This window comes from Centruroides sculpturatus, unplaced genomic scaffold (genome assembly GCF_000671375.1).
Source record: "Centruroides sculpturatus isolate CEXI.00-Female unplaced genomic scaffold, Cexi_2.0 scaffold344, whole genome shotgun sequence".
Taxonomy (NCBI): Eukaryota; Metazoa; Arthropoda; class Arachnida; order Scorpiones; family Buthidae; genus Centruroides; species Centruroides sculpturatus.
The window spans coordinates 457,038-471,945 of NW_019384558.1; the positions used below are offsets into that span (position 1 = coordinate 457,038).

A 14,908-nucleotide genomic window follows, 5' to 3' on the forward strand; every position below is an offset into this window, starting at 1 on the left:
ATTGTTCTGTCTTTGGTGTCGCTCTTCGACGGATTTGCATTGTTATTTGTTATGAGGCCAGTTAAACAGGCCATGAAAGAAGCGGGGGTCGAAAGACCCAAAGGTACGCCAATATGGAGACTTTTCATAGATCCTTATATTGCGGCATGTGCTGGTACCCTTGTTATGGCGAATGTATCTCTAGCGTTTTTAGAACCGACCATTAGTCTGTGGATGGAGAATACCATGGACGTGGAGGAATGGCAAATGGGGTTAATTTGGTTACCCGCCTTCTTTCCTCACGTCATTGGAGTATATACCACAGTAAAATTGTGCAAAACATATCCGCAACACCAATGGCTAATCGCAGCAATAGGATTAGCAATGGAAGGTATCTGCAGCTTCTTTGTGCCCTTCGCTCGCTCTTTCTGGTTTCTTATCTTGCCCTTATCCGGAATCTGTTTCGGAATCGCTCAAGTGGATACGTCCCTTCTCCCCATGTTAGGTTATTTAGTCGATGTACGTTATGTATCGGTGTACGGGTCAATTTATGCCATTGCGGACATATCCTATTCCCTAGCATACGCAGTAGGGCCAGTGATAGCCGGGGGAATCGTTTCAAGTATAGGATTTCTAGCCTTAAATGTACTAATAGCAGTTACGAATCTTATTTACGTTCCAGTAATATACACATTAAGGAACGTATACGACTATAAACCGTTTGAAAATGAAGCAAACATACTGATGGACGATCCGCCACCAAAACAATACCAAACATACGTATTGCAAGACGGTGCAGCTACCATACCCGAAAGCCAACCTCCTCAGGTGCAACAGACAGAATTCATCGAGCAACAACCAACTCAGCTGCAACAGCAACAGCAGCAGCAGCAGCAACAACAACAACAACAACAATACCCATCGACTAATCCTTTTCAAGAAGAGCTAGCACAACCACAACCACAACAACAACAACCACAACCACAACAACAACAATACTACCACCATCAACAACAACAACAGCAACAACAACACCAGTCCAAACAAATTGCAGAACCTCAACCCACCAGAAATCCAAAGCCCAGAAAACAAGTCCGCGGTCGTGGTTATCGTTCATCCGACATGGAACGAATCATAACGAGTTCGGACGAAGATTTAGAATGAGTTGTTGCCTTATAAAAGTTATATCTCTGCAATAACTGTTGTAACTAGATTGTACAGTTTAGACTGATAGATGTTTAGGAATCATAAGACAACACCATACTGAATCTGCGTTGGCTCGACAATCTTGTTAGTTTATCCGGCATATTCCGGATTTCACGGAAAAAAAAGAGGTCGTAATACTAGCAATAAATGAAGAAAATTCTAAATCTAGATGTCGTCACAAAAAACAAACCTGCACAGATAGTTAGAAATCGGTGCTAAGGACTGATCAACGTCTAATTCCTCCGTGTGCTATCTATTTCTTCGTTATTCAATCAGCGTATATATATACAAATATATATATAATATATATAACTGTTATATAGTTAAATGTCTCTTGTACAGTCACTTAATCTGTACAGCACCCTGTAGAGAGTTATATGTGTGTGAGAATGTGTGTTGCATAAATAAAGTTATCCAGTTCAAATTAAAGTTGTGTTTTGTTACTATCTAAGCATAGCCGTGACCCGATAACGTTTAACGGAGCGTAACTAGTGTTTGCGTATCGTGCTCCCTTCCCGTTCTAGTGCAGAAAAAAAAAGAAGTCGAAAATTCCGGTGATAGAAGGCCTACTTGTTTTTAAAGTTTTTGATTTTTATCAACGACAAAATCTATGATACTTGAAAGTTTAATAAGATAAATTTGATTTATTTTTTCAAAGAGGTGCTCCTTGTAAATTGGAGGTTGCTGTAAATTTAATTTTTCAACTTTTCTTTATTTTTCTGAAGTGTTAAATGTACGGATTTATTCTCGTCTCTATCTTGAACAGTTCGTTTTTTTAAGTATATTAAATGAATTGATTTTGTAGTTTAAATGGCGAATTTTAGTCGATTTTATAAAGTAAAAGGCGGCTGGTTGTCTTATTTTATAACAAAGTTATTCTAAAATTATATTTTATCAGATAAAATAGAAATGAAATTAATTAAGATACGATAAAATTCTTAAATTTTGCTGCTTAATAACAAAGATATTACGTCGAATTTATGAGAAACTATGAGATATTTTGTTTCTAAATCTCTCGTAGAAGCAAAATAGATATTTTCTCCGAGTAAATTCTTTTGTGTAGAGCCGGTATAAAATAAAACTTATAAAATTCACTGCTTAATAGTAAAGATACTACATGGAGTCTATGAGAAAATATAAGCTATATTGATTCTTAATCTCTAATGGGCAAGAATTGATTAAGATACGACAAAACCCATAAAATTCACTGCTTAATAATAAAGATAATATGTTAAATCTATGAAAAACTATGAGATATTCTAATGCTTAGTCTCTTATAGAGCTAAAATAGGCAATTTACTACTGTAAATTCGTTTTGTATTACTTAAACTCAGCCCTTCTACCATCTAAATTTAAGCTTTACATCAAATTTGTATCCGATGTTGAAGCAAAAAAAAAAATAATAAATGTTATAAATAAATTAAGATTTAATGAATAAATATTCTATATTTATATTTTAGAATCGAAATTCGAAATTTCGAGCCATTTTTTCACAAGAAAAAAAATCTATTTTCGAAGATATAGAAAGAGCCAAAAATAGAAGTTAAGCTTGAAGGATTGTTACTGATCACACCCAGATTTTACTCAATCTTACATCTAAAATTAAATCTTAAGAATTAAGCTTTTCACATACTTTATCGTCAATAATAGTAGAAATATCTTAGAAATCTTATATAGATTATTTGAGCTTAACAGAAGAAGTATTGATACTGATTACAATGGATCTCGCTCTAATTTTATTATTAAAATTTAACTATTAATGCTTTAAAATCCTATTAAACTTTACTTAAATCATAAAGACGAAGATTATTAGTGACAGCAACCCGGAATTTTAAATCTGTATTTAAAAATTTAACGTTTTTATTAATATTAATCATAATAAACTAGAGTTGTCAGGGGAATTTTTAATGTTAATTTTATAAAATTTTTACAGTTTAATTGAAGATTTCGATGGTTTAATTCTGTGTTTTCAATTCTGTTTAATTATCTGAGTAAAAAAGGAAGAATGAAGATCAGAATTAAGAAAAATGTCATTAAATCTTCTAAACAATTATCAATAAAATCTATAAATAGCGTTAAAAATCCGTTTTTAAAATATAAATTTAAGAAAAGATAGTATTTTTAATGGTATTTATGAATATTTTTATACATTTGGTTAGAATTAAAGCTTAAAGCATCAGATCATAGATCTAATTTCTGTTGTCGATATAAAATCTTTGTGGTTTCCTCAAGATTTCAATTAATTTTCTGTTTATAATCCTTTTTAAAAATCTTATTTTTAAAAATAAAATTAAGAGAGGAGAGGATTTTTAATGTTATTTATGGATCTTTCTTTATGTTTAATTAAAATTAGAGCTTAAAGTTTCAACTTAAAGATTCAACTTTACTGTCAATATCTTTATGGATTCCTCAAGAACCAACTAGTTTAATATTTACACATAAAAACTCATGAAAACGTTAAAGAAAACTTTATATAATAATAAAGTCAAGAAAGAAGAACATTTTAAATGCTATTTATGAATTTTTTTTATAATATTAATTAAGATTAAACCTTAAACCTTCAGATAGTACTGTCGATACCGAAGCTTTGACGCTTCTGAAGAGCGAAATTAATTTAATATTTATAGGCTATATAAAAATACGTTAAAAATATCAAAGAAAGTTTAAAATTATGATAAAAATTAAGAAATAAAAAGATTTTTTAGTACAATTTATGAATATTCCTACATTTTAAATTGAAGATTAAAGCTTAAAACTTCGGACTTATGGATTTAACCGTGTGTAAATATCAAATCTTTGACGGTTCTCCAAGAAATAATAAGCTTGATATTTAGTTATAAAAGAATATAAAAATGTTAAATGAAGTTAATAATTACAATAAAAAACTTAAAATTTAAGTTTAGAATATAATAAAATGATCAAAATGCCCTATTTAAGATCATATATCGGCCGTACGAAGAAGAAGTGACAGAATTCGCTAGATTTAACGCATAAAAATAAAAAAATCGAAGCTGTTAACCATCAAAAATTATTAATTCCGTATAAATTACATACATAATTAACATAAATTTAATTCCTTATATTTATTTTAATTGTATTTTGATGAATAAATTTTTTAAAATGAGTATTTTGTTAAAGCAAAACACCAGTCGTCTCCGCTTCGTAATTCTCTAGTTGTTGAATATGCAGTAAAATAATAAAAACTCTACAGAGGCTTTATAAATTCGATTTAATTATACTAATTAGATATAATGTTTAGGCTAATTTTAGAGGATTTACAAAGATCATTCATTTTATTAAGAAACGTTTCGTTCGTAAACGTCGTAGACGTGTTCAACCGAGCAAAATGTAATTTTAATGATAAAATAAGTAATTTTAAAGGTCAGAAGACGAATTAATTAAATAAAGAGGACATTTTGAAGCTAAAACCTTCAAAAATCTTCAAAATTTCCGTGTATATCTATTGGGAAAGTACATACAACGTCTACAACTTAGGCCTATGGTGGCGTTATAATTGTTAATAACTTTATTAGTATAGAAGTAAAGCTTAGTTTGTTCTTATTGATGCATATATATTAGGTTTTTCTATCATTTAAACAATTAATCATCCGTTCTAAGAGATAATTCATTCCTATATTAATTATTACGGATATTCTGATTAATATTTGATGCATATAAGTCTTGAAATGATAATTAGATGAGATTGACGTCTCCCTGATGAACCCTTGCTGGGATTTGTCGTTTCCAACTGTCATTTTAATTAAATATATTAAAAATCGATTCAGTTTTCCTATCGATTCGGTGAAATTTATCAAAATTACTTTGTTTATTATCAAAAAAAATACTTGAATTTCTTTACTAGAAACCTGCAAAAGATCGAAATTTTTGCGTGCTTTTTCTGTTTTATTTATTAAATATCGTTGAAATTTATAATTATATAAGTTTAATTGGCATTTAAACTTCTTAGAATTGTGTTTTTTAAGCTTAAGAATGTGTCGGAAGTCTAGAAATTAAAGAGCGATGATGCCGCTATTTCGTCTTTAAAATCAAAGTTCCTGTAATTTTGGTCTTTAATATCTAAACTCTAATGTTAAATTAATAATTTATAACATTTGAATACAATTTAAGATTATAATTATTAATTTAATACAGTAATTTAAACTAGAAATTTATTTAAAAGTGTTTAAGATAAGCTGTAACTAACGTAAGAATTATACCTTAATTTCACGCTAAAAATTGGAAAAATAAGTAAATTTTTATATTTTCTATAAAGTTGTAGAAAATAATATATTCGATCTGTTGAAATTAATTTTTTACTGTAAAAAATGTTTTTTTTCCCTCCCCCTTCTTCTTTTCTCTTGTTTGGCAGTTTCTTTCTCCTCTTTTATCTTTAATAATTCTACTTGAAAATCCTTGAAGATCCCTTTAAAAATTTAACAATTCAGCAACTCGGTGGCGAATTTTGGACCAAAAAGATTTCGAAAAATAGCGATAGAAATTTTCTATACAATAATCCCTTTATGCTGCTTCCAGTATTAATCAGCCTGGTGATATTTCTGCTATTGTGATTCTTCTGGTGCTATTTTGCCTGGTGCTACTTAGCCTATGTATGAGATTTAATCACATGTCGGGAGATTTTAATCCATATTTTCATGCAGAACATCGCATAGAACATCTTCCAACCTGTAGAAAAGCAGAGTTTTTTTTTTGTTAAATTTTCTATTATTTACTTTAAATTTATCTTATTTTTTAAAATATTTTAAATGGATAAAATTAACTTTAATTATTTTTAAGGAGTATAAAGGAGCTAAATCGCAAATCGCGTTAGAACTGTATGTAATTTTACAACTTAAAATATAAGTAATTTATTTATAAATAATCTAATATTAAAAAATTAAGAATATTTTACGTATTTATTGAAAAATCTGCAAAATATTACGGGTTTTTATAGGCTTGATCGTTTAATTTAGGAGTTTTAGCGGCTAAACTCGCCTTGTATCTAACAACGATTTGCTTTAAACAGAAAAATAATCAATTTATAAATAATCTAAATCTTAATCTTAACTTAAAAAGGATTTTTCTTTAACGTTTTTATTTAAGAAATTGCGAATTTTTATAGAACCGCCTTTAAATTAGAAGTTTTATCAGCTAAAGTGGCAACTTGTTAACTATCTATACATTGTATGCCCTCTTGTATTTACGTAGTACAGGCCTCCTATTAAAATGAAATTATATAGGCTATATAGGCAACATTTCGGTCTACATTTTCCAAAAAGAAAAATCTATTTTATAAGTTGGCCTACAGTGACTACGAAAAGCCATTCTATTCTTCTGTCCATTACAGAAGATAAATCTGCTGTTGCATTTATTAAGAAAGAGAAAAAGAGATTTCGATTCATTATAATTCGTGTAGAAATTTTATTTTCATGGCTATTAATTTTCCCTTTCTTGATTTTCATTTAACTACATCTTCCTGTGTAGTTGTTGCTTCCGTTTTCTAACTCTGTGCCAGCCAGTTCTACAACACACACATACACACCTGATCGCATTTATATGCAGCGCGAGTTAAAAAAAAAAAAATTGAATATTTGAACCGTATATTCATCCGTAAAAATACATTTATACATTTTCGAAAAATGATTTCTACATTCATATAATCTTTTATAATTTAAAATAAATGCATTTTTAGCGTAATAAATGCCGGTTTCTTACAGTTTTCTTTCATGAATTTATACTTCTGATCTACTTATGACTGTATATACAGTACATATCTGTACTCCTGTGTACAACTTTATGTACAGAATATAATTATGGATATTTTCGATTATATAAAGATAATTTTAAGGGTTTTATAAGGTATAGATCTCAGGCTTCATTCACTAACATAACATTATATTTATACTTGTACTCGTGTGTACAACTTTAAAATTACGTATAGAATATAATTTTTGACATTTTAAATTATATTTTAACTATAAAATAATAAAGTATAAATAAGCAAAATCCCACGCTTCATTCACTAACGCATTTTAAATGAATGAAAAATAACGTATTTTTAATCTAAATTTATAATATTCTATTCATTTTTATCAGTTTAAATTGTAAATATTTTCTTTGCTTATTTAAATATTTTTATTTTTATGGCTCCTTTCAAAATTTCAACTATAAAATAAAATTAGTGCTTATATAAGGTGTGTATGTCTTGAGGTCTAGTAGAAAATGTTTATAATTTCATTATTTCTTTGCTTTTATTTTATTAAATATTCTAAATTTTCTAATAAATAGTTATAAAAATTTAAATATTATATTTTGCAATTAAAATCTAAGTAAATTCTTAAAAATAATTATACCAATTCTCAATACTTCGAATTAATTACTAAATCTATTTTACCAATTTTTAAAAGCTAGAAAACATATTTTTAAGTTAAAATTATTAAAATTTTTGCAAATAAATTTGATTTTTATCTTCTTTTTTGTGTTTTAAGAATATTTTAAAGTAATTTTTTTAAGATTTTTTTTAATGATAAGCGATCTCTAAATCAGTCAAATAATTGAAATAATTCGAGGTATCTAACACTAAATTATATGATTTTAACATTCAAATAATCAGTTTTAAAGATAATATTCCTTCAATCCAATGAAATTTAAAGCGTAAAATGAAAATAAATAGAAAAATTAATAAGTTTTCAGTTATAAAAACGTAAGGGGTGGCCCAAAAGTTAGTAAACAAGATTTAACAGGTTTTAACTATACTTCGGTAAACTGACTTTTGAGCCGCTTTCTCTATATATATAGTTATAAGTATTTTTATAATATATTACTTTATAAATAAATGATTTTTAAAAAACTCATCGAACATTTTTATTTGCCATTTATCTTCTTTGATTTTCTGGATCTAAATTTAAATAAATAAATAAAAATCATTATACATAATGATAAAAATCTATAAAAGAAAAATTTATGAGGCTTTTATAATAAAAATAATAAAATTTAATTTATTTTAATTCGATTTTCTCGCTTTAAATTTAAGTATGAAAATTTCATAAATAGAGGAATTCATATTTGCTTCTTTTTTTTTCTGTTTTCCTATTTATTTAAGTCGTAAGTCTACTTTTAAAACTTTAAAAATTAATATAAAAAACTTAATAAATTCTATAAATTTTATAATCAAGCTGTAGAATTTTAATTAGAAATTAGTTTGTGTAATTTTTTTAACATAATTGATTTTATTTTAACGTTATTCTCGCATCTAAAATATACGATTAGCTTATTTTTTTATGTTTACACAACAATTATTATTTCCTAAGTTTAAAATTATAAAATTTTAATTAATTTACTTTAAAATCAACATTATTTATCGAGTTTTTATCTATTTTTCCATTCTCAAAGCGTGATTTTTCTGTTGTAGATGACCCTGAGTTGCATTCAACGTACTATAAAAAATTACTAAATTTTCTGAATTTAATCTTTAAAAACATTTCAAAATCGAAAAATTATTCTTTTAAATTAAAATCATTTGCGTTAAATTAATTAAGAAAGTAAGGATCTTTATTATCCTAACAAAGAGTAATCCTTAATCTTTCAATCAACTAGAATTAGATTTGGTGTGACCTTTGTTCTAGTTTTTTTTTCCGGTTTAGAACTAATTATCCCTTCTTTTCTTGTGAGGTTTTCTTAAGAATCAATCTAGAGTTCTTCAGAAAAGAATTTTTTCTAAAAATGGATAAGAAAAAAATACAAGGAACTTCTATAAAACGGGGTATCAGATGGCGGAGTGTAAGAGAATCCGTAGATTTTTACAATTTTGTATACAATCGAGCTGTTTAAAAGCAGCAAATCTGCAGCAATTGGTGCAGTCTTGCCGCATTCGCAGCTATAAACAATTGTCCAATCAGCATAATTTTCACATTTAATTAAACTAACTAATTATCGTCGGTAATCTCCGCCGCCGAAAGTTTTCGTAAGTTGAAGAACCGTTAGTGAAATCAACATTTAAAAAAGAGTAATGTTAAATTTAAAGGGAAAAAATATAGTAGACAGTTGGATTTAAAATGGCGCCCCTTATCTGGTAGAAGGTCCTGATTAGAATATTTATCGACCTAGTTTATAGACAGACAACAGCTGTAACAGTTCACATCACTTACGTCCTTTTGTACGAATACCATTGCGTGTTACCTAGACAGTAATTTTTAGCTTAGATCGATCGGCGTGTAGCTAGGCTAGTCCTTCACTAAAAAAATAATGTAAAAAAAGAAAATAATAATAGAAAATTTCGTCATTTGCTCTATTCTGTACGTGCCGGATCCTCGCATAAATCCGTCCTCTTGAGCACGTCCCTCCCAATAATAAGGATCGGGGATGAAAGGACACGATAGCAATTAGCATCGGGGACGGATTTGCAACGCTAAGAGGATTGCAACTATTCGGTACACAACCTGTACAGAAGTATGATATGTACACACGGTCGAAGTTATGTACACAATTTGCTTCTGTGAGTTACCCACGTGCGTCTGTAATCAAGAATTCGATCGGAGGGGACACAAAGGACCCTCTTGTTGATTTGGAGTCCTTTACGTTCGACCCCTATCTTGTTAGCCGAAGGGGATAGCTGCCGGTATAATTGGTCCCGTGTCCCTGATTAAGTAGGCAAAAGAAAAACGGGCTAATTCTGATGCTGCTAGTTAAAGCTTCCCTCCCGAGGCTTGTTCGATCGCTTCGTCCTCCTCACCTCTTGATCCCAAAGTAATTAGAAGGTTGAAACGACCAAGGTGCCCTTTATCTGACGGGATATTCCCGATATGAAATGAATCTTATCCGTGAATGACATCCAAATTACTTGGCCATAATTAAATATAATCTTTTGTATTTGGTGTTCTTTGTGTTTCAAACTTCAACCATTGTACTGATCTCCATTTATGAAGTGTTACGAAGATATATACTTAACCATCTTCAACGTAACATCTTTGATGTTGTTTATGGTTAATTATTCCTCATAAAAAAGTTATTTTAGCAATTCTAAGAATAGACTTTACCTCATCAGCAAAGAAACTACGCTCCTGATAATCTAAAGATATATTATATCCAGTTCTTTAAAAGATACCACAATATCTTTAAAGATATCTCGATACTGTTTCTTTCGTAGAATGCGGGGTCTATTTACTTACCATAAAATATTTTATACAAGCACCCCATTGAGCAAAAATGGCTCTTTTCGACAACTTTCGGACACCATTAAAATAGTAAAAATAGAGTTCTATTGAGATTTAAGTTCTGAATGTATTTCTACTGGGAGATATTTTCTGCATAGAAACCCTACGGAGTGCCATACGAATTTTATTTTGAACATCTTCCCGTAGAAACCTTCATTGAAACCGGTAAAATTTACTAAAATTCTACTCAGAAATTTAATTAATTTAGCCTATATAATATTTTAATGCTGTAAAATTGCGACTTTTTTTTACAATAATCGATAGTATAACAAACAGATAACCATGCGAATCTTTACGACTTTATTCGTAGAAAATGCGGGTTATTTATCTCCGGATATTCACGATGTTAGTAAAGAATATTTTATTCTTTGATCGCATCGAAAAATTGTTTTTTTTTTTTTTTTCTATTTTTAGAGCGTCCTCTCGAATCTTTAATGAAAATTACAAAAGTAAAAAATTTCGACGATAATTGGCAAGATTATTCTTAAAGTGAAAGCAGCAGCAATTCTTACTTAAAAGAAAAAGAAAATGCCATCTCCACCGACAATTTCTGCTAATTTGGAAGTCAAATAGACCTTATTGATTTTTTTCAAAGCGCCTAAAGGATTTTAATTTTCCAAACGTTTCTTGGGCCAAAGGGATTTTATTTTTTTTTTTATATTTAAAAAATATATAAATATATATACTTTTTCCGATTTAAGATCTATGGGCACTTTTCTAGGCATTAAACCTCAATAATACTTCGCTAACTTGCCCTTCTATCATGCAGATTCTACCCATTTCGACTCAAATTTTGTTCGTGTAGAAGTATATCGATTGAATCTATTGAACCGTGTGAATAAATAATACAATCTTAATTACTTCTAAAGTACTAAAGCGTTTGAATTAATTGTAATCGTTTACTGAAAAATCAATTTCTACCTCTATAAATTGAAGATCTTGTAAAAGTTCAAAGGTTATTTGTTGAAGAATTCGATTGTTTAGGTTCTTAAATTAAACTTTTTGATATATTTGATTAATTTTTGATCGTTTTCTTACTTTTACAGCCAGGGCCAATCCAGCCCACATCATGTCTCAAGGTTCCGAAGAGGTGAGTAGATTTACTATTATATATGATATATATGTTTGGTAAATTAATTTAGATAGGAACCACGCGGAAATCACGTTTTTATGGTATAATTACATTAAGGTTAATACTTCACTTAAGAGAAATAGCGCAACCTTGTCTAAAGCCCATTGTAATGGACTTCCTGCTTAGACGTGAGGAGAAGGAACTTTGAAAGACCTCTTGTCACAAAACAGCAAAGCTGTTGTCATGGTTACAAAGCTGAGATGCTCTCCCTTGCGAGTATCAACGAGAAGAGCAGAGTTTCTACTATAAAAAAATGGTCACTTATCGAGCAAGACGGAAAAATATATTTGGCATTCAGGCAAAAGAAGGAAGGGAAAGTATGCTTCTTTTAATATCAACTTTCCGGATCCAATCTGTGAGGTGATGATGTTTAATTCATCCAAACCGACATATGTCACCTTAGGGAGCCGTTTGTACTACTACTCCGGCGAAACGCCATTATCCGATACACAACTCAACCCCACTTGGGTACACTCAAACATAAAGGAGCCTACACAATCAGTTTAAGTATTTCTAGGGATGCGGGAAAAGTTTTCGAGATGTGCTTCGTGTCGTTTTGGATTAAGGTGACACGTCATCTCGATGATATCAGCTGAGGTTTTTGTGGTTTGTTATGTTGTTGGGATGTTTTCCTTCGCCAAATCGATGGTGACAAATGTGATTACTGTGCCTAATTGAACGAGCAAACAGTTCGTCCCCCAAGGCACGTCCTGTAGAAAGAAGTCAAGCGTGTCGCCACTAGGACCCAGCTACCAATCCTAACTGTAATGGGATAATATTTCCTGGTGCAATTGGAAGGCGTTGGAAGATTGGGGAGGTCCCAAGCACGTGACTCGAATGCATCCCTTCAATCGATACACCTTTAGTATTGATTCTGTCGATGTAAGGGACATTGCAGGGACGGTGATGATGTATACCTCAGGGAACTAGCAGGTGGCTTGCCTGCTAATCAAATTATTAGAGTTGATTTGAAAGGATCTGCAGTTCATGGGACGGGGCGGAGTTTGTCTGACATGTTAATTCCTAATAAATTGAGCGGGATCTAGCAAAGGAAGGGAGATTTTTACCTCTTCTCTTTCTCTGTAATTGTGTTTTGATCTTGCAGGTTCTACCTAAACCTCCCGTACCAGAATTAAAATCTACATTGGAGAGGTACCTAACAGGTATTAAAGCAATAGTTGATTCTGAGCAGTTTAACCATACGAAATCTTTGGTTAACGAGTTTCAGAAACCTGGAGGAACCGGGGAATGCCTGCAAGATTTACTGAAGAAATACGCCGGAACCGCAGACAATTGGGTAAGTAACACTTTTTAGTAACATCGGGTATTGAAATCTTTCCATTGTTAAGAACGAGAGGTTGCGTGTGCCACCACAAGAAAGCAAATAACGAGACATGTCCTCAGAGAATGGAGTCATTTGCTGGGCAAACGGAAGCATCTGGACCCTAGAGACTCCAACCTTGTTAGCTTTGTTCGCGACAGCAGAATTAACATTCAGTCCATCGATAAGGTAATGCCTCCAGGGAAGACTAACCGATCGGGATGGGAGAAGGGCGTTCTTCAGCAGATAACCTAATCACTATTTGGTTCGTCCATGTTGGGAGTCATCCTGAGTTATCGCATCTCTTCAATCAGCTACTGTAATGGTAACTGCTGCCTTGTACTTTAAATTGGTTTCGATTTTGGATGCTCGCTGTCAAATACACCTTTTAGACCCCTTATCTTTTATCGTGTTTCGCGTTACGCGCTCGCTCTTGTCGGGTATTAAGTTAAAACATAATTTTCTAAACGGTATCTCCTTCAGAAAACTTTATTAAAGAATATCCTCATCTAGACATCTCCTGCTGCTCTTGTACATATAAGGACTTAACCTCCTATCCCGGTTATTGACAAATAAAGAGCCGATCTTCAGACGAGAATCGGAAGTAAGGCTATCGACCCTAATTAACATAAAGATGCTCGAATTCGATTAGGACCGCCTATATGGCATCAGGTGTGGCCAATCTCCACATTTCAAATGATTCTACATGCTCCCAACATTCCAGATGGGTCCTTGAGCATCATTGATCTGTTCATCTGTCAATGTCTGACGAAACTCCACCCTCTTTGCAACTCCTTTTGCTTTCTTTTCCTTTTCTTCTAAGTATACATTACTTATGTAAGAATATTCTGATAATTTCTATAGGTGACTGGCTTCTGGTTGGACGACATGTACTTGAAAAATCCTCTTTCCCTTCCTGTAAACTCTAGTCCCTTCTTCATGCTTCCAAAGCAAGCCTTTAATACTACTAACGAGCAACTCAGGTGAGATTTATGTAATTGCAAATCTTTGTAATTTTCTTCGCATCTGACATCTATCCTCTCATTTCCAGTTACGTATCAAAATTCGTCGTGTTTTCTCTTAAATACAAACAGAAATTGCAAAGGTGGGTAAAATTTTAATTTTTGTTTTGTATTGCAAACAGGGATCTTACAAAATTTCTATACAATGAAGGAGAGATTTAAAACAAGAGTATGCATCTGGCCATGGAAAAGGAATTCCTCTATGCATGAACACTTACTACAGATTCTTCTCCTCTTATAGAAGTCCGGGCTTGCTGAAGGATACTCAAATTTTCAACGATTATTCCAAACACATCGTGGTAATCTGCAGAAATCAGGTAAATATTACCGCGAATTAAAGATTAATCAGTTCTTAGAATAACGTGACAAGAAATATGAATTTATATCCGAACAGATTTTTGTAAAGGATTAAATATTTGCAAACTTTCAATTATTTGCGACTCCGGAGATTGGACCGTTCCATGAAATCTATTTCTAAGTTAAAAAACTATAAAATTCTAGTTTAACAATCAAAATTTTAACACATTTAAAAGAATTAAATGATTAAGCGGTATATCGGAAACTTTATTAAACGTTAATGCGTGTTTTAACAAAGGAAAAATTTAATTAAATTGCTCATAAATCCTTTTAAAAATATTAAAACTTTTAAATGTATACAATCATTAAATAATTACTTAATAGTCCTTATAAACGTTGAAACGTGGGCTAAAATATGAGCTATTCACTCACTTGGATATTCGAACGTACACCCGTGTTTCGGTAATAAAATTTATGAAATTTATAGTTTAAACTTAATGAAAAGTGTTAAAAACAATAAAAATAGATAATTAAATCCTTTACGCGTTAATGTAAGACATTTAAAGAAAGAAGAAAAGTGATAACGTAATGAATAAGTTAGTAAGAGAATGTGAAAGGACCGAATGTCGCCTGTTAAAATTTAACTCTCAATAGAAATTTGATATTTAATTTTTAAATTGTTTTTAATGTAATTCTACTATAATTACGAAATTATTCTTGTAGACCTTGATTCAAAACTTTC

At 30.7% G+C, this 14,908-nt stretch overlaps 1 protein-coding gene across 1 annotated transcript in view; it reads left to right on the top strand.

Moving 5' to 3' along the window:
- LOC111623912 (choline O-acetyltransferase-like) overlaps positions 1-14,908 on the top strand; it is a 30,907-nt gene that overhangs the window by 1,412 nt on the left and 14,587 nt on the right. Inside the window, exons 2-6 of the mRNA XM_023366644.1 lie at positions 11,441-11,484; positions 12,632-12,823; positions 13,712-13,830; positions 13,899-13,952; positions 14,021-14,186. Of these exons, the coding sequence (XP_023222412.1) occupies positions 11,441-11,484; positions 12,632-12,823; positions 13,712-13,830; positions 13,899-13,952; positions 14,021-14,186 (575 nt within the window). The remainder of the gene's footprint in view (positions 1-11,440; positions 11,485-12,631; positions 12,824-13,711; positions 13,831-13,898; positions 13,953-14,020; positions 14,187-14,908) is intronic.